Source organism: Peromyscus californicus, unplaced genomic scaffold (assembly GCF_007827085.1).
Source record: "Peromyscus californicus insignis strain IS unplaced genomic scaffold, ASM782708v3 Scaffold_8__1_contigs__length_139910024, whole genome shotgun sequence".
Lineage (NCBI taxonomy): Eukaryota > Metazoa > Chordata > Mammalia > Rodentia > Cricetidae > Peromyscus > Peromyscus californicus.
The window spans coordinates 57,047,096-57,072,099 of NW_026294606.1; the positions used below are offsets into that span (position 1 = coordinate 57,047,096).

General features: G+C 41.5%; 2 protein-coding genes across 2 annotated transcripts in view; one reads left to right on the forward strand and one right to left on the reverse strand.

Annotated features, from left to right (window-relative positions):
- The first annotated feature begins 7,313 nt into the window (after positions 1-7,313).
- Positions 7,314-25,004, forward strand: part of Net1 (neuroepithelial cell transforming 1) — a 34,459-nt gene continuing 16,768 nt past the window's right edge. The window contains exons 1-3 of the mRNA XM_052728612.1: positions 7,314-7,573; positions 16,034-16,100; positions 20,600-20,659. Coding sequence (XP_052584572.1) covers positions 7,446-7,573; positions 16,034-16,100; positions 20,600-20,659 — 255 coding nt within the window. The 5' untranslated portion in view covers positions 7,314-7,445. The remainder of the gene's footprint in view (positions 7,574-16,033; positions 16,101-20,599; positions 20,660-25,004) is intronic.
- On the reverse strand, positions 22,613-23,462 carry LOC128103927 (COMM domain-containing protein 6-like). Its single transcript, XM_052728614.1, has one exon. The coding sequence runs from the start codon at positions 23,334-23,336 to the stop codon at positions 23,169-23,171; it is 168 nt and encodes a 55-aa protein (XP_052584574.1). The 5' UTR covers positions 23,337-23,462; the 3' UTR covers positions 22,613-23,168.

A 25,004-nucleotide genomic window follows, 5' to 3' on the forward strand; every position in this document is an offset into this window, starting at 1 on the left:
CCTTTGTCCTCTAAGCTTAAGATCGAGTTCAAAAGAAGGGTTGTTCATCGTCTCTGTACCCAAAAGAAACTCTTAATCTACAAAATTCACATGCAGACAGCTCCCAGTACCTCCCTTCTCCAGCTGTCAGTAGACACACGAGGAACTCTACTGAGAGGCGTATTCGCTGACAGTAAGTCACAGTAAATACAATCACCAAGAGGTATCACAAAAATAAATTGCTGCCCTTCGTGTGCTCAAACAACACAGTAAGTGGTACCATTCTTTCTCAACATAGCGGGCCTCTCAACACAACATAGCTTGGCCTGACAAGCCCTGTTCTTGGCTGCAGAAACGTCTGACTTTACAATATAGCCACATCTGAGGGTATAGAGAACTAGATTAACCTTATTCTTCTCTTAGCCTCTGCCATCTTTCAAAGCTCTCTCCTCGAACATTAGTCATGGTATTAAATAGTCTACGATTGTAAACTATCCACTAAATGTCAACATCAATAAGCCCCAGCACACTAATAAATGCCATTCCAAAACTGATTTGAGTTACTGAGAAAGGATAATTTTCAATTAAGCTTTTAATATGAAGATAGCTGTAGATTCATATGCAATTCTAAGAAATAAGCAAAAGACCTCCCATACCCTTTGCTCACTTGCTCTCAGGGAAATATCTTGCAAGACAACATCACATCCAGAATGCTGACATTGATCAAGTCAAGACACAGAATGTTCTACTACAAATATCTTTCATGTTGGAAGCCTTGATTCTTAAGACAGAAATGACTTAATGCTGAAGAGAAAGTCCACTGGGGCAAGGCAAAGAAGCAAAAGCAGTTTGAAAGGTTGCTTCCATTGAAGAATTCAAAATTCTAAGATACTGAAAACTACTGTGATTTCCACATGGAGGGGGGAAATTAAAGGGGAAGTGGTTCTCTAAAGGTAGTCCCAAACAGAACTGCTAGAAGTAACTATATTCCTTTTCACAAAAAAAGCTAAAGAAAGAGTAGAGAAAATGCTGTGTCCTTTATCCTGCCACACATTGTGATTTATTAAGGATTTAGGGTGGAGGAAAGTGCCTAAATACAACCTACAAAATCTGCCACCATCCCAAATCAACACTATTGATTGTATACTGTGCCCACTTACCATGCTGGTCTGAAGGTGCCCCTATAGCCTTGTGGTGACGATTGAGGATAAGTCATTTCTAACACAGCCTTATCAACTGGGCCCGGAAATGACTCCACCTGAGGGCTGAAAACATTCTTCACTTAAAGCAACACACCCAATTTTTAATTTTTCAGTTCTCTGATGGCAACGTAGCTATATTGGGCCTGAACAAGCTGTGCTAAAGTTTGTGCCAACTATAGCTTAGTCTACTAAGCTAGTGACAGCTTCCCCACAACTGTTTCTAAACCATATGTATGTTGACTATAATAAATCACTGTGTGTGGGCACACAGGTGTTTGTGTGGGTGTACATTCAGGTGTATGTGCATGTGTGTGGAGCCCAGAAGACAGGCTCAGGCATTGGTCTTCAGGAGACATTCACCTTGGTTTTGTTAGAGGGATTATCACTGGCCTGGCATTTGCTGATTAAGCTAGACTGGTTGGCTAGTGAGCCCTAGGGATCCACTTGCCTCTACATGTACATCACTGGTTGTCTTAATCAGTGGTCTATTGCCATGAAGAGACACCATGGCCAAGGCAAGTCTTATAAAAGAAAGCACTTAACTGGGGCTTGCTTACAGTTTCAAAGGTTCAGTCCATTATCACAGTGGGAAGAATGGTGGTACGCAGGCAGACTTGGTGCTAGAGAAGTAACCAAGAGTTCTACATCCAAATCCACAGGCAGCAGGAAGAGAGAAACTCTGGGCTTGGAATGGATTTTTTGAAACCTCAAAGCCCATCTCCAGTGACATACTTCCTCCAACAAGGTCACACCTCCTAATCCTTTCAAATAGTGCCACTCCCTGGTGACCAAGTATTCAAATCTACAAGCCTATGAGGGCCATTCTAATTCAAACCACCACAGTGGTGTGACAAGTTCCAGATGACTGCGACTCAGGCTTGTGCAGCCAGCACCCTCCTTATCATCTTCCCAGCCCTCACAAATGTCTTCCAAAATCTTTCCTCTGAAATTAAGAATTGAGTCAACCAGCTGTGGAACCTGCATGGGACTGGACTAGGCCCTCTGCATAAACAAGGCAACTTGATCTGTTTGAGGGGCCCCTGGCAGTGGGATCAGGATCCATCCCTGGTGCCTGAGCTGGCTTTCTGTATCCCATTATTTATGGTCAGATGCCTTGCTCAGCCTTGATGTGGGAGGGGGGTCGAGGAGGAGGGGATTGGTCTTGCCTCAACTGAATGTACCAGGCTTTGCTGACTCCCCATGGGATCCCTTACCCTTTTGGAGGAGGGTCTGGGAGGGGGGAGGGGTTAGGGGAGGAGGGAGCAGGAGGAGAGATGAGAGGGGTATCTGTGGTTGGTATGTAAAATGAATAAAAAAAAGTTTTTTAAATAAAATAAAATGCAAAAAAAAGAAGTGAGTCAGCATTAATGGGGAAAATGAAAGCATATGAGTTAAAATTTGCTACAATAGCAAATCAGCCTAAAAGGTGTTGGGAACCAAACTTTGGTCCTCTGCAAGAGCAGCAAAAACTCTTAACCACTGAGCCATCTATGCGGCCCCAAATCAGCCCTTTCTCTTTCATACGCATTTTACAAGTATCTTCTCCTTGAATAAGGTTCAAATCATTTTAAATGCAGACAATACCAGACACATTCAATGTGGTATGGACATAGATCACTCTCTAATACTTAGGGGAAACAAAGAAAATATCATTTTGCTTTGTTCTCTCTCTCTCTCTCTCTCTCTCTCTCTCTCTCTCTCTCTCTCTCTCTCTCTCTGGACAGGATCTTACTATGTAGATCATGTGAAACTCAAATTCACAGTCATCCTACCTTGGCCTCTTAAGTGCTGAGATCAAAGCCTTACATCACCAAGCTTAGCCAGATGTACCTTCTTTTACCATCACCTCCCACACATACACCTCATCCAACAGTACTCCCAAACATGAGGGAATTTTCTAGACTTTTGCAAATAATTTTGTTAATATAGTATTGTATTTTTTTATATTTGTTTTCTTTGGGAAGCCAGTTCATACTCATAAGGCTTCAGGTAAGCATTTCTCATACAAACTACTGCAATCCTCCAAGTGTGCTCTCCTTACACAATTAGTTGCAAGGCCACAAGAGCAAAATTGAGGCTTTGAGGGGGACATTTCTGCTGTAGGTGACAGCATCAGCATCTGTACCAGCTCCTAGTCTAGAGTTCCAGCCTGCAGGCCACCTAGTCACGGCAGATCTCACAGCCCCAACAATTACGGAAAACAAGAACTTGAAAGAAATCATACAGTCATACAGTACTGGTTTGGACACACTTGGTAGCTATGCTTAGGTCTTGAAAGAATGAAAAAAATTAAACTGATAAAAACATGGTGCTTGCTATTTGAATTCCCTTCCTTTTCCATTCCTTTCTTAAATAGTTTTCAATAAGTGGGATTTCAGTGGCCAGTTCACTACATACAACAAACCAAAAAAGTATCATTGAATTTCTGTTGGCTTTGGTTTTGGTTTTGATTTTTAAGATTTACTCTTATTTTATCTGTGTGGGTCAGTGTGGGCATGTACTTTATGTGTGGAGGTACCCATGTAGGTAAGAATAAGGCATTGGATTAAGCTGGAGCTGGAGTTACAGGCAGCTGTGAGCTGTGGTCCGATGTGAGTACTGAGATCCAAACTTGTATCTTCTACAAGATCAACACATACTCTTAACTGGTGAGCTATCTCTCCAGCCCTGGTTTTGTTTTTTTCCAACATAATATTTTTATTATTTGGGAGTTTCACAATGCACCGTGACCATACTCACTTCCCTGTCTTCCCAGGTCCACACCCACCCCACCTTTGGGGCTTCCCTCAAAGAAAAGAAAGAAAGAAAATACTATTTTCTTTAAGGGGCTGGTTTTGGTTTTTTGAGACAACGTTGGAGAGGAAAGGTTTTATTTTTTACTTCCACATCACAATTCATCACTAAAGGAAGTCAGGACAGGAACTCAAGCAAGACAGGAACCTGGAGGCAGGAGCTGAATAGAGGCTATGGAGGAGTGTTGCTGCTTACTAGCTTGCTCCTTATGTCTTTCTCAGCCTTCTTTTTATAAAACCCAGGACTACCAGCCTAGGGATGGCACTACCCAGGATGGGATGGGCCCTCCCCGATCAATCACTAATTAAGAAAATGCCCTCTGGGCTTGCCTACAGCCTGATCATATAAAGGCATTTTCTCAGTTGAGGTTCCCTTCTCTCTGATCACTCTGGTTGTATCAAGTTGATATAAAACTATCCAGCACCGACCTTTTCCTGGGTTTGTATGACCAAATCTCAGTATGTAGTTATGATGGTCTGAGTGATAAATGTCCTTCATAGGCTCAAGTCTTCAAGCACCTAGTCCCCAGTTGGTGGTGCCCCTTGGAGGTGTTTATATGGCGGAGCCTTAGGTAGAGAGGAGGTATACCACTGGGGATGGACTTTGAGAATTGTAGTCTCACTCCACTTCCAGTTTGCTTTCTCTGCCTCATATTTGCAGTCAGAGATGCGATCTTTCAACTTTCTGCTCCTGACACCATGGCTGCAGCTCACTGCCATGTCTCGCCCCCGTGATGAACTCTTGTCCCTCTGGAACCATAAGCCCAAATAAACTCTTCCTTCTGTAAGTTGCTTTGGTCATGGTGTTTTGTTTTTTGTTTTTTGTTTTTTTGGTTTTTGTTTTTTGGTTTTTTTTTAATCACAAATGAGGGTTTATTTCACGCTTATAAACAAAACAAAGCACAAGAGGTGTGGTAAGCCTAGCACTCAGAAGTCAGAGGCAGATATCTGAGTTTGAGGCCAGCTGGGTCTACAGAGCAAGTTGCAGGCCAGCCAGAGTTACACACAAAAAAGCATACCTTTATTTAAATAAAGATTCTTAAATAACACTTTAATAGATCTCTGCAGTAATTATTTTTTATGTTTCAAATACTGTGATGGCTATTCTTGGTTGACAACTTGACTACATTGGGAATTAACTAAAACACAAAGGCCTCAGTACAACTGTGAGGAATTTTTTCTTTTTGTTTCTTTTCTTTTCTTTCTTCTTTTTTTTTGTTTTGTTTTGTTTTGTTTTTCAAGATGGGGATTCTCTTTGTAGCTTTGGAGACTGTCCTGGAACTCACTGTGTAGCCCAGGCTGGCCTCCAACTCACAGAGATCTGCCTGCCTCTGACTCCCGAGTGCTGGGATTAAACGCATGCACCACCATGTTCTGGTGAGGAATTTTTTCTTAATTAAATCATTTGAAGTGGGGAGACACATTTTTTTAAATAATTAATTTAATTTTACATATCAGCCACCGATTCTCCTGTCCTCCCTCCTCCCACCACCCAGCCTTCCCCCCAATCCACCCCCCATTCCCACCTCCTCCAAGGCAAGGTTTCCCCTGGGGATTCAGCCCAGCCTGGTAGATTCAGTTGAGGCAGGTCCAGTCCCCTCCTCCCTGCACCAAGGCTGAGCAAAGAAAACAAAAACAAAAAGTATTTTAAGTGCCAAAAGTCTTACCACCTAGAGAAAACTTAATGTATTAATTTCATCTTTTTCTTCAGTATAATTATAGAGTGATTTAAAATTGATTATAGTTCTTGTTTTCTTTAGAGTTACATTGCTGTGATTAAACATCATGACCAAAGAAATTTGGAGAGGAAAGAGTTTATTCAGCTGCACTTCCACATCACAGTTCACCATCAAAGAAGTCAGGACAGTAACTCAAGCAGGGCAAGGACCAAGAGGCAGGAGCTGATGCAGGGGGCCAGGGAAGAATACTGCTTATTAGCTTGCTCCTCATGTCTTGCTGAGCCTTATTTAGTATAGAACCCAGAACCACCAGCTATGGGATGGCACTACCCACAATGGGCAGGGTACTCCTCCATCAATCACTAATTAAGGAAGTGCTCTACAGGCTTGCCTATAGTCCAATATTATAGCAGCATTTTCTCAGTTGAGGTTCCCTCAGATGGCTATCATTTGTGTCAAGGTAACATAAAAACTAGTCAGCACAGATCTATATTTTGTGTTTTTATAATGTTTGATTTTATTTCTTTCCTTTTTTTTTTTTGAGACAAAGTTTCTCTGTGTGGCCCTGGCATTCCTGAAACTCACTCTGTAAATCAGGCTAGGTTCACCCTCACAGAGATCTGCCTGCCTCTGTCTCCTGAGTGCTAGGATTAAAGGCGCATGATACCACCACCCAGCATATCTTTTATTTTTAATTATTTCCTTTATTTTTTGAGATGATAATATAATCACATCATTTCCCCCCTTTCCTTCCCTCCCTCCTAATGCTCCCTTATACACTTTCTTGCTCTCTTTCAAATTCGTGACTTTTTTTTTTTTTGCAAATTGTTGTTACATAAATACATAAATACAGCCTGCTCAGTTTGTATGATGTTACTTGTATATATTTTCAGGCCTGACTACTTGGTATTAGATAACCAGTTGGTGTGTTCTTCCCTGGGGAAGACTATTTCATTATAGGCTGAAGACAGCCTTTCCAGTCAATGAGTTGTATTTAAACATTTCCCAATCATTCATCTGGATTGCCTTCAGTTGTTCTATTATGCACAAAGTCATTAACATCTGTCTAGTGTTATTTTTTAGGATAACCTTCCACAAAAAGAAGAGACTACATTTAAGGCTGTTAGCAACGTTTAAAACCAAAGAACGTTTCGTTTACCTATCTTCATAAAATAACACGAGAAGTCCTTTGTTTCACGATGCGCATTTGCAGTCTTGCAACCAGAGAAAGTACTGGAAGACAAGAGGACATGACTAGACTTCCCTGGTTATCCGGAGACATCCCTGAGAACACAGGTATTGTTTTTGGCAATTGGCCATATATCCCACACGAATAATTTAGTGTTTATATTTGCAACTGAACCTTTCTTTGGAGTCATTACTTTGAACCTGTCTAATGCTAAGCAACATCAAATGGTAACCGGCTTCCTATCCATTTGCCTGGTCTGCAGCAAAGGTTCTAGTGAATAGAGACTGCCTTTGGGAGATTCAGGAACGGAGTTAGAATAAACCTCCAAACCCTTAACTTTCACTCCGCTACTTTCTCTCCGGCTTCCAGAAGTGTGCTGAGAGGTCCTCTAGACTAGGGCGGGACCCCACATATCCTAGCAACCGCTACCCGCTCTCTGGTTGGCTGACCGCTGGGCCGCCGCCATTTTCAAATCCCCGGATGATGGCGGTAGCAGCTCCCTGCTAGAAGGCAGCTTACTGCCTCGCAGAAGCTGGCGGGCACCGTGCCCGCCACGGTCGGTCTCCCGGGCACTGGGCCACCGCCCCACCCCCTACCCCCGGACATGGAGCCAGAGCCAGCGACTCAGAAGCAGCCCCGACCGCGGAGGAGAAGCCGCAGGGCCTCAGTGCTCAGCGAGGACCGAGCCGCAGGGCCTCCGGCCGACACCCCCGGGCCGGCGGCGGACGGGAGGTGAGTGTGGCAGGAGATGGGTAGGGAGAGCCAGGGATGGATGCTGGAGACCCGGGAAGTGGGTGGATGGGGAGCATCAGGGATGGAGTCCAGAGACTCAGGAAGGGGGTGGACGAGAGAGCCGGGAGGTGACCGCGTACTGGGAATGGAGCAGGGGAGGTAAGGGAAGGCCGGGCAGAAATGGGGGAACCCACGGGAGGTGAGTGTGCTTGCCAGGCCGGAGGCACCGAGGGCCTGCCTTCAGCTGAGGCCCCAGACAGCGACTGCTCGGCCCCGCTTAGAAGGGGCGGACTCATTGGACTTGTTGACAGTCTCCTTTAACCCCTTCCGGGGAACCATACTTTTCTGCACCAGAGCTGTTGTTCCCTGCAGGAATCTAGTTGTGGACTGCAGGTGCTCAGACCAAAACTGTCATGGAAAACCTGTAGTGACGGGAGTAATTGTCACCTGAGCAGGCACCAGCCCTTTAAGCCTAAAAGCTGTTGTTGAAATGAAATGTTTTTTTGCAGACCAAAATAGGCCAAGCTCCCGGAAAGAAGAGATTGGAGAAAGACACTCTCTGGCTTTTCGATTATTAGCACATTTCATAGTCTGTGTTGTGTCTTTATTTCTGTGTGTCTGGAAAAGGTGGACGCTAGATTGATTTCAGAATCTGTGCCTGGAAGAGAGGCCGTGGAAATCACAATGTTATCAAATAGGGAATTGGAATGGCATTTGTCTGTACTGCTCTGTAAGTCTTTTGACCTGTGAAATATGAAATTTTTGTTTTAAAATACTGAATATAGTGGTTCCCATCATAATATTGGATTCTGTTGAAGTTACAGATCGTATAACTTTGAGTTCTGCGTATGTGCAGTGAGTATGTGATAGTGTCTACTTCATATAAGGCGTTGTGAACTTCGGTGCTTAGCATGGGCTTGTGCAAAGAAGTCTCTGCATAAGCCTTGTCTGTCAGTTTTTAATCTGTAAAAGTAACAATCCTGTATCTGCTCCATCTTTTCAGAAGTCTAGTTTTTTTGTTGGTGGTGGTGGTGGTGGTTTTGTTTCTGAGACAAGTTCTCACTATGTAACTTGGTCATCCTAGAACTCAACTACGTAGAGAGACTGGCCAGAAACTCATACCGTACTCTGCACAGAGCTGTTCTCTATTGAAACTAGCAGACTGCAGGTGCTCAGACCAAAACTCATGGAACCGGTGGAGAGGAGAGGAATGGTCACCTGAGCAGGCACCAAACCTTTCTGCCTATAAACTGGTCTTTCTTCCTTGAGCTCCCCAGTGCTAGGATTACAATGTGTACTACCACACCCAGATCACTTGATATGATTTTAAACTAATCTTTTATATAACTTATAGTCCAGTTGTGCTATATGGTTTTGAGGAATAAGCAAACACCTTACTTTCATTAACAAGGCACGCGTAAACCCAGTGTATTAAGTAACTCTGTAAAGAGGTAGATTCTCTCACTTGGTGCTGATTTTTATTAGTTTGAAGTTTAAGGAACTATTTACCTGAATGCTTGCCTTGTGAAACTTCCTGTCATCCTGTGTTTACAAAGAGGTCTTATGTGCAGAAGGAAGTCATCTTTGAGACTGGGAATTAGGAGAATCAGGAAAGACTAGTTAAGAGAAAAGAAAAGGATTCCAAAAGATGGATGGAGGCGGTTTTACACTCATTCAGTAATAAATACTATTGCACCCATCCTAACACCAGACACTGTTGTAGATAATGGGGATTCTAGTGAATAAAAATAGCTAGAGCTCGCCGGGAGGGCAGAGCCAGGCGGATCTCTGTGAGTTCGAGGCCAGCCTGTACTACCAAATGAGTTCCAGGAAAGGCGCAAAGCTACACAGAGAAACCCTGTCTCGAAAAACCAAAAAAAAAAAAAAAAAAAAAAATAGCTAGAGCTCTTGCTCTTAGGAAGCTGAAATTCTCTTGGGAAGGATTGGTAACATCAGGAAGTAAATGAAAGCCTGGTGAGGGGCATAGAGATCATTACTATTTTTAAGAGATCACAGGGAAAGTCTCTTGATGATAATGCAATTGGAGGGAAGGGAGGGGTGGAGATGAGGGAATTTGGAAGAAATGTTTCTAAGCATAGAGGAGCAGCAAGTGCTCCTCTGGGATGAAGAATCCTACTGGGTATGTCCAGGGGCCTTTGAAACAGGTGAGGGGTGAAGTAAAGGCAGTGGGGGATGTGGGAAATGAAGTGACGGAGGTGCTCTTGTAATAGTTAGCAAGCACGTGGTGGACATTCATCGTGAGACTTCAAATCCAGGCCAGTGAGACAGCTCAGCAGGTAAAGGCATGTGCTGACAAGGCTGACCTGAGTTTGATCTTCAGGACCCACATAATGGAAAGAGAGAGCCTACCTCCAAGTTGTTCTCTGACCTGCACACACATACATACACATATGTACACATACATGCATACATACATCCGTAAATGTAAAAATATTTTTTTGAAAGAATTTCAAATTTGATTTAGTTAATTAGGAAGTTAGAGGAAATGGTATAGACACACACATGCTCGTGTATATGGTATCTCTTGCTAGTGGCTTTGCATACAGGTATTCCATACTCAACACTATGTTAGAGGATTTTTATCTGATTGTATTTCTAAGAGTGTTAAATTGGTTGAGTGTATTAAATTTGTTTACACATTTTTCAGCCTTTTGGGTTTGGTTGTTTGTTCATTCACTTGTTATGAGGCCAAATCTCACTAGACTGGCCTGAGACTCAATATGTAGCCGAGGATAACCTTGAACTCCTGATCCTCCTGCTGCTACCTAAAGAGTGCTGGGGTTACAAATGTGTACCACCATGACTAGCTACTTTCAGCCCTTTCAAATAAGAACTTATCAGGCTTTAACCCCATCTTACTTTAAATATTGAGCCAAGAATTGTTTCCAGTGGATTGAAGAAAAATGTGGTGTGATTTGTTCAAAAAATAAATGAATGCCAGATACAAAGAATATAGAGATGGAAAGTAATCTAGTAGGAACGAATAAGCAAGTTAAATAGTGTTTGGTGAGAGCTTCTAGTGATAGACAGAGTAGCATAGATGTAAATAAAAGGAGTACTTCATCCTGGCTAGAGAAGACAGGAGATATCTCCCTATTGTAATCCCTGAGTCCAGGAGGATTGTTGGTTTGGGGTGCATAGTGAATAGATGACTATAAGGCTGGAGATGTAGCCCAGTAAGTAGAGTGCAGTAAGCATAGATAGGCCCTGGGTTTGATCTCCAGCACCTCATAGTACTGGGCATGCTGGCACTGCCTGTAATCACAGCACCCTGGAAGTAGAGGCCGGAAGATCAGAGAGGTTCAGGGCTATCTAAGATGAAACCTTGCCACACTAAACAGATTAGTAAGTAAGCAGGTAGACAGATGAATAACTTCTCATGTAAAAGGGCCCTGAAATAAATGGGCATGGTGAATTCTGGGTGAATGTACTCATTCACTGTAGCTGCAGAACCTGGAATAGGGCTATTACTTCCTGAAATAGAGGGAGTAATGAGAAATTACACTGAGGCAAAAGCTTCATTGTGAAGAAGTCCAGGCCGAGGAGAAAAAGGAGTCAAGGATCCCAAGGCCAAGAAGGGATAAAATACAATGCACCAGTGGGGATGGGGAGCTCTGAAGAGGTAAATCAGCTGTGAAAAGAGTACTTGTTGCTCTTGCAGAGGACCAGGCTTTGATTCCTGATCACATGACAGCTCACAACCATCTGTAACTCCTGTTCCAAGGGATCTGATGCCCTCTTCTGACCTCCACAGGCATGTATGCATGTGATTTACTTACATGCAGACAGGCAAAATACTTTATTTCTACTAAAACTAATGTAGTATAATGGTACTTTACAGTGCTCAGGAGCACATTATAGGAAAAGAAATGTTAGAGGCCCAGTGAAAGTCACCCTGGAGTTAAAGAAAACTCAGCTTAATGAACCAAACTGGCTCCTTAATGTGTTAGTTTATCTTACGCCTTAAATGATTTAATTACTTTGGTATATAAAAGAATAGTATGCCTATATGGATAGAGAGACTGATGCTCTATGGCACTACATTTCAGTCTTTGTCCCTTTGGAAGTGAGTTGTCCAGTGTTCTTCTAGAAAAACCACTTATGATGTTAATGTTTTATGAAAATGATTTTTTTCCACAAGACTTTAAGATAGTGGTTATATTTTGAATCTAACTCTCATTAAAAAGGGAAAAATAAAAGAGTATTTTCCAAAATTTTTCAAAGTTGGACACTGTTCCATGTGTTTTCTGTGCACAGTTCTTATTTTTTTTTCAATTTATTTTTTCCATGCTGTTTAAAATAAATAGAAACTTGTTATTGAAATGGGGGAGGGGGTTACTACTGTAAACTGATTGTTGATAGTGCATAAAAGAATCTTGGCATTAAACTGGGTGTATTTCCCTGTAGCTAGAGTTTTCCTGCCTGGCCCACAGTCAGGACAAATCTCTCTCACCTGCCAGTCCCACAGCCGCTCAGACCCAACCAAGTAAACACAGAGACTTATATTGCTTACAAACTGTATGGCCGTGGCAGGCTTCTTGCTAACTGTTCTTATATCTTAAATTAATCCATTTCTATAAATCTATACCTTGCCACGTGGCTCATGGCTTACCGGCATCTTCACATGCTGTTTGTCATGGTGGCGACTGGCAGTATCTCTGACTCAGCCTTCCACTTCTCAGAATTCTTCTCCTCCTTGTCCCGCCTATACTTCCTCCTGCCTGACTACTGGCCAATCAGTGTTTTATTTACTAACCAATCAGAGCAACACATTTGAAATACAGAACATCCCACAGCACTTCCCTTTTTTTTTTTTCTTCCAAAAAGGAAGGTTTTAACCTTAACAAAGTACAATTACATATAATTTGGGAATTTGGGCGTAGCTTCTCTTACTACTTCCTGCTGGAGGGGGGTGCTGTATCTTATGGGGACACAAAGAAAATTTTAGGATTATGGAATAGTCCATGAGGCTGTATTGTCTGAGCCAGTTGCCTTCAAACCATTCTGGATGTTGGATCATCTGGGCCATGGTGTCATCGGAGACCTTTCAGGGGGTCTTGGCTGGTCAAACCTGATGTATCTTAATCTGGAACAAATCCATAGCCTCTTGCTTTCTGTGGAAACAAAAGCAGAGCCTGCTTTCCAAAGCAACATATCCTTAGATCCAAATTTTGAAGTCAAGGTATCTTTAAAATATACATATTGGTTTAACTCAACATCTTTTACAATCAAATGTTTTTCTGCAGTTAAAAATCCCAAAGACAACACAATCCAGATTCTCTGTGTAATATTCATCTTTACGTGGCTTATTTTTTATATTAATTTTACTGTCTCTTTAAAGACTTTATTTTTTAAAACTATGTATTTGTTTCTATAACTGTATATATCACCTTTTTTGTCTCTTTCAAGCCTACATATATTTTACACACATTGTAAACTATTACATCTGAATCTGTCTTATTGTGAATCTGTTGCTTTAAACTGCAGCATTTGTAAGACTGAAACGGCGCTATGGCTGCTGGCTCCGCCCAACATGGCAGTGGTACGTTTACCGCCAGCTCTGGGAGCTATCGTGGGTCTGTGCTTTTATCCAAGCAGCATGTAGCCCAGAAACCTCTTTTTTTGTTTTGTACTAGCAAAGGCTAAATCCACCACGCAGCTTAATGTACCACTTGCAGAGGCCTCATTCCCGCCATACAGCAGGTCGAGCGCGCACGCTAGGAACCCACCAGTAGCTCAAACCGGCAGGCTGCTGCTCATTTGAGAGAGACAATTAGGAAGCTGTTTTTAGCTCCGTTTTAGAATCTTTTCTCAGGTTTTAGGTGGAAACTCTTGCCAACACGTTGGGCGCCATTTGTAGCTAGAGTTTTCCTGCCTGGCCCACAGTCAAGACAAATCTCTCTCACCCGCCAGTCCCACAGCCGCTCAGACCCAACCAAGTAAACACAGAGACTTATATTGGTTACAAACTGTATGGCCGTGGCAGGCTTCTTGCTAACTGTTCTTATATCTTAAATTAATCCATTTCTATAAATCTATACCTTGCCATGTGGCTCATGGCTTACCGGCATCTTCACATGCTGTTCGTCATGTTGGCGGCTGGCAGTGTCTCTGACTCGGCCTTCCACTTCCCAGAATTCTTCTCCTCCTTGTCCCGCCTATACTTCCTCCTGCCTGACTACTGGCCAATCAGTGTTTTATTTACTAACCAATCAGAGCAACACATTTGCCATACAGAACATCCCACAGCATTTCCCAGTTAGGTTTTGTTTTTGTTTTAAGATTCTCAAGAGCTAGTTTTTGTTTCCAACTGTCAGACATCAAATTCTAAGGTTAGTATTGTCACTATGTAATTAATTTATAGCTTTGGTGTTATAATTCTCCATCATACTTTTCCTAGTTTACTTTGTATTGCTATGATAAACAGCATGACCAAAAGCAACTTGGAGAGGAAAGGGTTTTTTCATCTTACAGCTTGTTGTCCATCATCCCGGGCTGTCAGGGCAGGAACTCAAGGCAGGAGCCTGGAGGCAGGAACTGATGCAAAGACCATGGAGGAATATGGCTTATGACTTGTTCTCCAGACTTATTTTCAGCTACCGTTTTTATACCACCTAGGACCACCTGGCTAGCTACATCACCACCCACAGTGAACTGGGCCCTCCCACATCAACTGTTAATCAAGAAAATGCTCCCACAGACTTGCTATGGGCCAGTCTGATGGAGGCATTTTCTCACTTGGGGTTCCTTTTTCCAGATAAGCCAGTCTGTGTCAAGTTGGCAGTGGAGGCACTTTGGAGCACTCAGTCCTGAATGAGATGTTGTTGTCACGCCCCTCCCCTTTGGAATTCTATGCAGAAGAGACAGAAAGACTATAGGAGCCAGAGTTGGTGGATGACCCCAAGGAAACAGTATATTCCAGATACAACAGGACTGATACACATCTGAACTCACAGAGACTGAAAGCATGCACAAGACCTGCAACAGGTTCAAACCAGACAAAATCCAGCACTGAAAATGGGAAATGTCACCCAGAACCAAGAAGCTATTTGCAATTGATACCTACTGGGAAAGGGAAAATTGGTTTGTTTGTTTTTTCAATGGAGTGTTACTGATATATCACCCACACTCCAGACCCAGCCCCATGCCCAGGTGTCTTAGTTACTGACCTTTTGCTGTGGAGAGACACCATGATGAAGGGAACTCATAAAAGAAAGCATTTAATTGTGTGCTTACTTACAGTTTCAGATGTTAATCCATTATCATCATGATGGGGAACACGGTGGTATGCAGGCAGACACAGTGCTGGAGAAGTATCCGAGAGTTTTACACCCAGATCTGTAGGCAGAAAGACAGTGCGACTAGGCCTGGCATGGGCTTTTGAAATCCCCAAGCCCATCCCTTTGAGTGACACAGTTCCTCCATCAAGTCCACACCTCTTAATCCTAATACTTTCAAAGAGTTCCACTGGTTGACTAAGCATTCAAATATATAAACCTAGAGGGGCCATTCTTATCCAAACCACACACCAGGTGTACTTGGCCCACATAAAACAGATGCCATGGTGGGGTGTGTGTGTGTGTGTGTGTGTGTGTGTTACACATGCACGAGTTTTGTTTTGGTATTTTTGTCTTACTGTCTTTTTTTAAGTTTGTTTCGATTTTGTTTTTGTTGTTTTTCCTATTGTTTGTTTGTTGTGAGAGAGAATTATGAAATTGGATTGGTAGGGAGATGGGAGGAATCTGGGAGGAGTTGAGGGAGGGGAAAGAATATGATCAAAGTGTATGCTATGAAAAAAAATTCTGTTTCATTTTTATTGGTTTGTTTTTGTTTTGGGGGGGCAGTATAGGCACATGTGTGTCTTCCACCATGTGGGTCCTGGAGATCAAACATAGAGTGGTGTTTTAGAAGGGTAAAGTTAGGTTCTGTAACGAGATTCTCTTGCTTTAATTCAAATTTTTAAAAATCAAAAGAGATTTGCATTAATGTAAATAACATGATTTTGATTTTATTGTGTTAATTTTTATTTATTTAAAAATATTGGGCATAAGTTTTGAATTGTGCCAAATGTAACTATGAGTTCTCTTGCTGTCTTTTATTATTATTAATAAAAATAATTGTTAAAGCTGTTGTTGTATATTAATAGATTTTATATTGTTGTGTATAGACTCCCAAGATGAACTCTGTTTGGTTTGGAGGATTGTTTTTGAATAGTAATCTCTCCACTAATTTTATATAGTCTCTTCATCGTAAAGATTCTGGGGATAGCATACACCCTCGTATATTTCGTGTCTGTTCAGAAGGACGTTGCTCTCTCCAGCTGCTGACATTTGGATCACTTTTTTAACTAGTTTTGAGACTGCAAACCTGATAGCTTTTTATCTGTCAAGCACCTTATTGTATTGAAATTACTATATTATCTGACGCTTCTGTCCATAGATGCTCCCTTCGGAGAGGCAGCTCCTTCACATTTTTAACACCCGGTCCTTCGTGGGACTTTACTTTGGTGAGTAGATGCCTGGGTTTTCATTTCAGAACTTGGGATCCATTCCTCGGTTATCTTTCATTCTGCTGTACAGCTCAGTTGTGCTACTGAATCACTCAGGAAGCAGAACTTCTAACGCCATATTTGGCAACCTGATTTACTCCTTTATTGCCAAAAGCTGAAAGAAAGTTTTATTTCAAGTAAATAAAAGATTTTTTTAAAGCACTCATATGAATTTGTCTTTAATACTGAACCTTTCTGTTCCTTTGAGTATACATTCTTTGACAACTTTTTATACTATGTTTAAAATTTATAAATGCTTGACTATGAATTATATGTATTTATAAATGCTTGACTATGAATTATATGTATTTACATATATATAAGTGAATGATTATCTGCTCTTGGTTACTTTAAGACAGGAACTGCCTCACCATCTTAGGGCAAGGATTATTTTTAAGATTTATTTATTTTTATTGTACGTTTATGGGTGTTTTGCCTGCGTGTACATATGTCTGTGTGCCATGTGTATGCATTGCCCATTGAAGCCGGTATCCCCGGGAACTGGAGTTACATGTGGTTGTTAGTTGCCATGTAGGTGCTGGGAATTGAACTTGTGTTCTTTGGAAGAGCAACCAGTGCTCCTAACCACTGATCCATCTCTCCAGACCTAGGACAAGATTTTGCACAAGCATTTAATTTTCTGTGATATGATGAAGAAAATTGATTCTTTTTATACTTAAAACTTAGTACATCATAATACATATATAATAAATAAATCATGATTTTTATGCTTATTTAAGGAAAATGGCAAAAAAAAATGATTCATTTTCTAGTTTGCCAAGTGTTGCTCATATGTTTGGATGTTCCAGTGGATTCAACAAGACATGCTTAATCCGTATTCTATTCTTCTGTATTTTATACTTATTTCTATTGGGCGTTCCTATACTTTTTTTTACTAATTACATGTATCATTTATCCAATGTTCATAGAAAGTTCCATGATTAGCACAATCTGCACACTCATTTGAAATATTTTTATTGTAGAAGTAGGATGGAATTTAATAGAAATAAGCCCATGAAAAGATGTGTGTAACATTTATGGGGAAATCTGGAAAGCATTGAAGAACATGGAAGACCTGATTGAGAAGAGAGACACTCTACCTTCATGCAGGAAAAGACTGTTTAAAAAAAAAAGTCAGTTCTCATGGCATGACTCCGTATTTTGTATAGTTTTGAAAGAGATCTGATTAGAGTTTACTAGCCCCCATTTCCCATGGAAGGAGATTCAGAACACAAGTGTACAGATTAGGGTGCCTGTAACTGCTGTTAGTTAAGGCACAGCGTGATACGGACACGTATTTGATAAGTAGACCAAGAAACAAAAAAAAGAATCCAGAAAATGATCCACTCTGTTCGTCACTTTTTCTTCACTGTAGTAAATACCTGAAAGGAGGGAAACATTCTTTTGGCAGATTCCATGGCTTCAGCCAGTGGTCGGCAACTGTTGTTTCTGGGCCACATTGAGCAAAGAGGCCTGCAGGAGCAAATCTCCTCATCTGTGGCGGGCAGGAAACAGAGAAAGACAGACAGGAAGGGACCAGACATGGTCTGTCTTTCCAGGCCACACTCCCAGTGGCCCACTTTCTCCAGCTAGGCTCCTCCTCCTGTAGTTCTATGCTCCCAATTGTCTTGGGTTTTTTCTATCATGGATTAATCACTGATGAAGGTAGGAGCCTCCTGATGCAGTCATTTCCCCAGAAGTCCCCTCTCTGAATGCTGTCTGTGATGGGACCAAGCCTTCAATTCATGAGTAGTTTGCAGAGAACATTTCGTATCCAAACCACGACAACCATGCATGCTTGAGAACTTACTCCATCCACTGGTATGATAAGTGTGTTAGGGTGGGAGGAGGCATGTATAACCACATGCTGCATATTAACAAAAGTAACTTCTAGGTAGTTCATAGTTTCCCCCACACACACACACCCGCATGTAGACCTGTCCATCTGCAGCCTCTCCTGACCCATGTCAGCAACTCCACATGTATTGCTCTAGATTCTGTTCGTGTTGTTTGCCTGTTAATATATAGGTTCTCCAGACAGGTAGAAATATTTAGGATTTGGGGTTAGCTAGCTTTGCAAAGTTATGATCACATTGTTCATACTTTCCTATATTTTTTTAACATGACCTTTGAATCAATAAAGATTTCTTAAAAGCTGTCACTTTAGTTTTGAAGTTTTTTCCCCAGTTCTAATTTATAATGTTCCTTCATTTCTTGTATCATTTTCTCAGTGCCTTTTAAGCTCGGTTGGGAATGGAGTTGCAGTTTTGTTGGCTTGAACATTTCTTTCTGGTGTGCCTTCATTCCCTAGTAGTGTGGCATTCTGCTCCTTTTTCCCCCCGGAGTAATTTTGTATTTGGGGGTTGTTTTAATTTTTTAATTAGATTTATTCATTGTGTTTTATGTGTGTTTTGCTTGCATGTATGTATATGCACAACATTCCTGCTTGGTGCCTGTGGAAGTCAGAAGAGGGTATTGGATCCCCTGGAACTGGAGTTATGGATGGTTGTAAAGCTTCATGTGGGTACTGGGAATCAAACCTGGGTCCCCTGCAAAAGCAACAAGTTCTCTTATCAGCTGAGCCATCTCTCCAGCTCTCAAGGGATGATTCTTTTTTTTTTTTTAATTTAATTTTATTTTACAATACAATTCAGTTCTACATATCAGCCACGGATTCCCTTGGTCTCCCCGCTCCCGCCCCTCTCCCCCAAGGACTGAAATCAACCTGGTAGACTCAGTCCAGGAAGGTCCAGTCCCCTCCTCCCAGTCCAAGCCAAGCGACCCTGCATAGGCCCCAGGTTTCAAACAGCCAACTCATGCAATGAGCACAGGTCCCGGTCCCACTGCCTGGATGCCTCCCAAACAGATCAAGCCAATCAACTGTCTCACCCATTCAGAGGGCCTGATCCAGTTGGGGGCCCCTCAGCCATTGGTTCATAGTTCATGTGTTTCCATTCATTTGGCTATTTGTCCCTGTGCTTTATCCAACCTTGGTCTCAACAATTCTCGCTCATATAAACCCTCCTCTTTCTCGTTAATTGGACTCCAGGAGCTCCACCCGGGGTCTAGCCATGGATCTCTGCATCCAGTTCCCTCAGTCATTGGACGGGGTTTCTAGCACGACAATTAGGGTGTTTGGCCATCCCATCACCAGAGTAGGTCAGTTGGGGCTGTCTCTCGACCATTGCCAGCAGTCTGTTGTGTGGGTATCTTTGTGGATTTCTGTGGGCCTCTCTAGCACTTTGCTTCTTCCTATTCTCATTCTTACAGGATTTGATTTGAAATTTTTTTTCCATTTAAATTAGTTACATTTGTTTCTTTCCCTTTTGCAAGGGGGCTTAGATAGCTTTTCTCACTTCACAGACTTCCTCTTATTTTCATGGTAGCTTGCTTTCTCGCTGTATTATTCCCCCTGCATCTCTCCAGATGTTTTCTTTTCTTTTAACTACTCTGCTCGATTCTAATTGGACTCCAAGCTTTTTCGTCTCATGAGGCCAAGAACTGAAGAGAGCCTTAGATGGTTAGTTTTAGGTATTTGCAAGAGATAGTCTGGATCCCAAGGAATGTGTTGTTATTTTGAGATGTGGAATGATAAAAATGCTGCTCAATGGTGTTTGTTCATAATTGATTAAGAACTATAAATGATAGATATGTATACAGTTTTGCTACCACTGGCACCAAGCAGAGCTGAATAATTACTCAGATCATTCCAGGATATAATTGTTCCTCTTCCATTTGATAAATCCTGCTTCAGGCAATAAATCTGAGTTTGGACTATAAGAAAAGGATCCCCCCCCCCCCCAAAAAAAAGACTTCCCTCACCCCTTGATAAACAGTAAGTTCCTTAAAAAAACAAGCAACATAAAACCACTGTGTTTCTATAGTTTCCTTTTCCTGTAGCAGTACGGATGGCTCATAACTTACATGAGTTCTAGTCTGAAAATACCACATAAGTAAGATTTTTAGTGGTGAAGAATCACTTTAGCAAGAGAGCACTTAGTCAGAGGGTACTGTTTAAACAATGCATATTCCAGAGACAATTTGTGAATCTCCCTAATCAAAATAAGGTTCTCCTTTTTGAAGTGATTTTTTTTAATATTTTTTTTTTGTGTGTGTGTGTGTGTGTGTGTGTGTGTGTGTGTGTGTGTGTGTGTGTGTGTGTGTATGAACGCAGATGCCCACAGAGGTCAGAAGAGGGCATGGGATCTGTGTGTGTGTAAGCCTGCCTGCCTGTCTGTCTGTCAGTCCATCTGTCCAGTGTGGAGCTGGAGTTAGAGGCGATGGTGAGCTGCTGACGCAGGTGCTGAGGCCAGAACTCCTGTCCAGTGAAAGAGCGGCCAGCATTTTTAACTGCTCCAGCTCCTTGGAGTGATTTTTTTCTAGTTGCGTGGAATCTTTGTTTAATGCAGTAACATTTAGTTCTATGTATGAATCAAATCTCTTCTTTTCCCTTACAGAAAAGAAAGCGAAGAGAGAAAGAGGATGATGTTGTAAGCCTTAGCAGCCTCGATCTGAAGGTAAGCCCTGCTGCCATGTTAAAGAAAAGGTGTACAAATAGCACTTTATTCCTATACTTGGAAGAGTGTTGGGTTTGGGAGGGGGAAAGGCATTCATTGCATTTTTTTAAATTACAGATACTCTCTGTGGTGGTTTGAATGAGAATACCCCCATAGGCTCGTGTATATCATACCTAGTCCTCAGTTGATGAACAGTTTGAAAGGCCTAAATTGAGGTGTGGCCTTGTTAGAGGAGGTGTGTCACCGGGAGTGGGCTTTGAGGTTTCAAAAGCCCACCCCAGGCCCAGCAGCTCTCTCTCCCTCTCTGCCTGCTGCCCGCTGATGAGTATGTAAAGCTGTTAGCTAGTTCCCAGCGCCATGCCTGCCGCCATACCACCATGTTGTTTGCCATGATGGCCTAAACCCTCTCAGACTGTAAGCAAGCACCAGTTAAATGCTTTTTATGAGAGTTGCCTTGGTCACCATGTCTTTTCACAGCAATAGAACCCTAAGACACCCTCTTTTTGTGGTTCTGCTTCTTGGTTAAGAATGAGAGGAATACCATTCTCAAACAGTAGTCAACTGTGAGTGAGTAATAAAGAGCCAGGGCCATGATCTGTGCATCGAAAGGAGGTAACAGCGGGCTAGTCATAAGAAGAGCACCATGCCCTTCCCAAAAGAACAAGCAAGCGCTCTGCACACCAGCCCATTGGTATGTGCGAGACTCAGCAGAACTGAAACTTCCCTGGAACACTTCCCAAATGTTAAATATCGGTAGGTTTTTTTTTTTTCTTTAAAACAAAAGCTAAGCAAATCTACAAGTCAGAGGTGCCCCACGGACTTCAAATATGCAGCCTATAGTAAACTGAAACTCAATATCGTATAAAATACTTGGGTACTCTTTTAATGTAAAACTGTTCTTAGATCCAAAGCCTAGTGTCCTTGGAATAAACCAGTTTTTGTCGGTCAGTGAATGGTAGGATGTGGGTAGAGAGTGAGGATAGGTGATGTGGACCTGCTTTTGGAGAGTGAGGTTTGCTTTTTTTTTTTTTTTTTTTTTTTTTTTTTTTTTTTTTTTGGTTTTTTGAGACAGGGTTTCTCTGTGTAGCTTTGGAGCCTGTCCTGGGACTCACTTGGTAGCCCAGGCTGGCCTCGAACTCACAGAGATCCGCCTGGCTCTGCCTCCCGAGTGCTGGGATGAAAGGCGTGCGCCACCACCGCCCGGCGAGGTTTGCTTTTTTTTTTTTCTGTCCAAATGATTTTTTCATAAGTGGCCAGAATAGAAAACCACTGGATTAGAATATGGCATTCTCACTAGAAAAAAAAAAAAAACAAACATTAAAAATGGTATTCTGCCAGCAGCTCCCTCTTTTTGTTTTTGTTAAATGTAATTAATGTGTATTATTTGATACCTGTCCTGTTGCTGGGGTCTGTTTTACTTTATTTACCTTTATGTTCAGTAACCGAACCACATATCCTGATGTGTAGTCAGTGATCAGAAAACACCTGACAGATGAATGTATGAAGTAATGAAGGTCAGATGATCTTAAGGAGGTAGTATGATCATTGGGTTATGTGTTTTGATTTTGGACATCTTGTATTAAGAATTTAATATTGATGGTAGTTGAATTTTCATGTTGGACATTATTATCTATTTTATTCTATAACTGTGATTGTTTATTATGTTTCTTCAGATAAAATTATACCACATATATATGTGTGTGTGTGTTACAAAAGAGCCCTACTCATCTATATTATTTCTAAAGGAGTACATGCTTTGTTGTTGTTTTTGTTTGTTTTGTTTTGTTTTGTTTTTATTATATATACATGTATGCCTGCAGGCCAGAAGAGGGCACCAGATCTCATCATAGATGGTTGTGAGCCACCAGTGGTTGCTGGGAATTGAACTGAGGACCTCTGGAAGAGCAGCCAGTGCCCTCTACCTCTGAGCCATCTCCCCAGCCCCATGCTTTGTTTATTTATTTATTTTCTTTTAAGTTCCAGACAAGATTTTATTCATAAAGTTAGATCTGTATCAATAAGATTTGAAAATTTTCTCCTGATATACAAAGCTGTGCTGCATTTAAGAGTATTATTTACTCATCTGTTAAGATATAATTACATATACACACAGTATTCAACACAGACACTTTTAGCTCATTGAAAAGGCAAAGCTTTGGTCACCACTAAAATAATTAGAGTTTATCAGATTTTTTAATAATTGGGAAAAAATTAGGAAGTAAAATTCTTTAATTTTTTATTTTATACCATTGGTATAAAAATTATACCTGCATAGATGTCTGTGGGAGGGTGTAGGATCCCCTGGAACTGGAGTTACAGACAGTTGTGAGCTACCATGTGGGTACAGGAATTAAACCTGGATCCTCTGGAAGAGCAACCATTTCTCTTAACCTCTGAGCCATCTCTCCAGCCCCAGAAGTGCAATTTTCGTTGTATAAATATCCTTTGATCGATATGCAGTTCTTTTTTGGAAAGTAGAGTCCATTACTTTAGAATCATAAGTCAGTTCTCACACAGTTTCCATTACAGCAGCAATTTCCTTGAACTGTCTGTAGAAATTCTGAAACTGGGGGATTGTCATTTCGATGGACTTGCTGTTCACTTGGCCAGAATGATCGGCTACTTTCAGCATCACTGCCACATACGGACACTTGCAGCTGTCAGAGCTCACAGCCATGCCCAGTTTCCACTGAAAATCTATAAGCTAGCAGGTGACCTCTGATTTGGCGTCCAGCACCCATTCCCTGATCAGAGACTCCTCCATAGCCAGAGCGGAACTCCTGCTTTGTTTTTTTAAAGGCATTTCTCACCTCTATATTGCTACCAGCTGTAAACTCACCTTTTTCTTTTGACTTTATGTCAAAAGTGGCCATTGACTTTGTTACTGAGGAAGGCTCTAGGGTGAGCAATGCTGAACTGCATTTTTATGGAAGTGTTCTTTAAGTAGAAAAGGTGATTGAAATCATTTTTAGCTATGTGAATGTTTAGTTCTTTTTATGATGTTCATATGTAGGGAGCCTGGATCTTTTAAAAGTTTAAAGGTATATCAGGGATTACATCCTGAGTTTAGTATATCTGCCATTTTGGGATTAATCATAATGAATTATATGCTTTATTCATAATAAAATAATACATAAATGAGAATTATTTTTAAAACATCATGATCATTTTGAATGAAAATAATGTTTTGGCAGTTTTCAACTTAACATCCAAACACCTTTTTTGAAAAATGACTTCTTGGAACCATAGTAAGGAATCTGACAATCTTCCTAGTCATACATATGAATAGTTTGAAGGGAGCTGGCATGTTAAAGCTAGTGATGTAATCACTCTCAATTGGTAAATGGCCTGTGCCATCTGCCTTTTGATATAACTCCTCTATCTCTGCTGTCTTGTAAAATACAGAATATTACTTCTCTGTGACAAGGTCCATAAAGTAAAGCCAGCTGCCAGTGCCAGCAATGAAAGTAAAGAAAACCTGGGGATAGATACAAGAAAGTGATGGTTCTCAGCCAAACAGAAGTTAAATAAAAGACTGATGCTGTTCTGAGAAACGTTGCTGTGCCAATATTACTAGCAGTTATATTAAAGCAAAAGCATTGTTACAGCAGCACTATGAGAAGCTAGACAGACAGCAGGTGCTTAGAGACATACCAACCCAAACAGCAGTAAGAAGAGTGGAATATGCCTATGACCAGTAAGAAGAATTAGCCAAAACCCCTGAACAAGACAGTTTCACTGATAAATTATGCTCAGTGTTTCAAGAATTATCACAGGTCTGTAGACAAATTTCTAAATGGTCTTATTAAATAAAAAACACGGAGCCACATTATAGGGGTGAAAGCCTTAGAGATCAGGGAAATGGTGATAGCCACCAACCTTACCTCTCCAGTTCTGCAGCTACCAAAAGTGAGTTACTTCCTGTCTGCCCACACCTTTATATGCCTTGCTTTTCTGCCTTCTCATTGGCTCTTAGCCCAGCTACATCACTTCCTTGTCACTGCCTGTCTGTACAGACCTCCAGGTCTCTATGGTTGGTACTGGGATTAAAGGCATGTGTCACCACACTTGGCTCTGTTCCCTAGTATGGCCTTGAACACACAGAGACCCGGCCTGCTAAGTGATCAGATTAAGGGCATGTGCTGCCTGACTTTGTTTACTTAAAATGGCTGGCCTTTTCCCCTGATCTCCAGGCAAGCTTTATTTATCAAAGTACAAATAAAATATCACCACACAAGTCCTTCTCAAACTCCCCAGAAAGAAAGATTGAAAGAGAAAGGCAAGGAATATCCCCTAATTCATTCTGAAGCCATAATCACCCTGATACCAAAGCTAAAGATGGTAC

What these genes read in the sequence shown, in the direction of transcription:
- LOC128103927 (XM_052728614.1), bottom strand. Translation starts at nt 23,336, where the DNA reads ATGGCTGTGAGCTCTGACAGCTGCAAGTGTCCGTATGTGGCAGTGATG.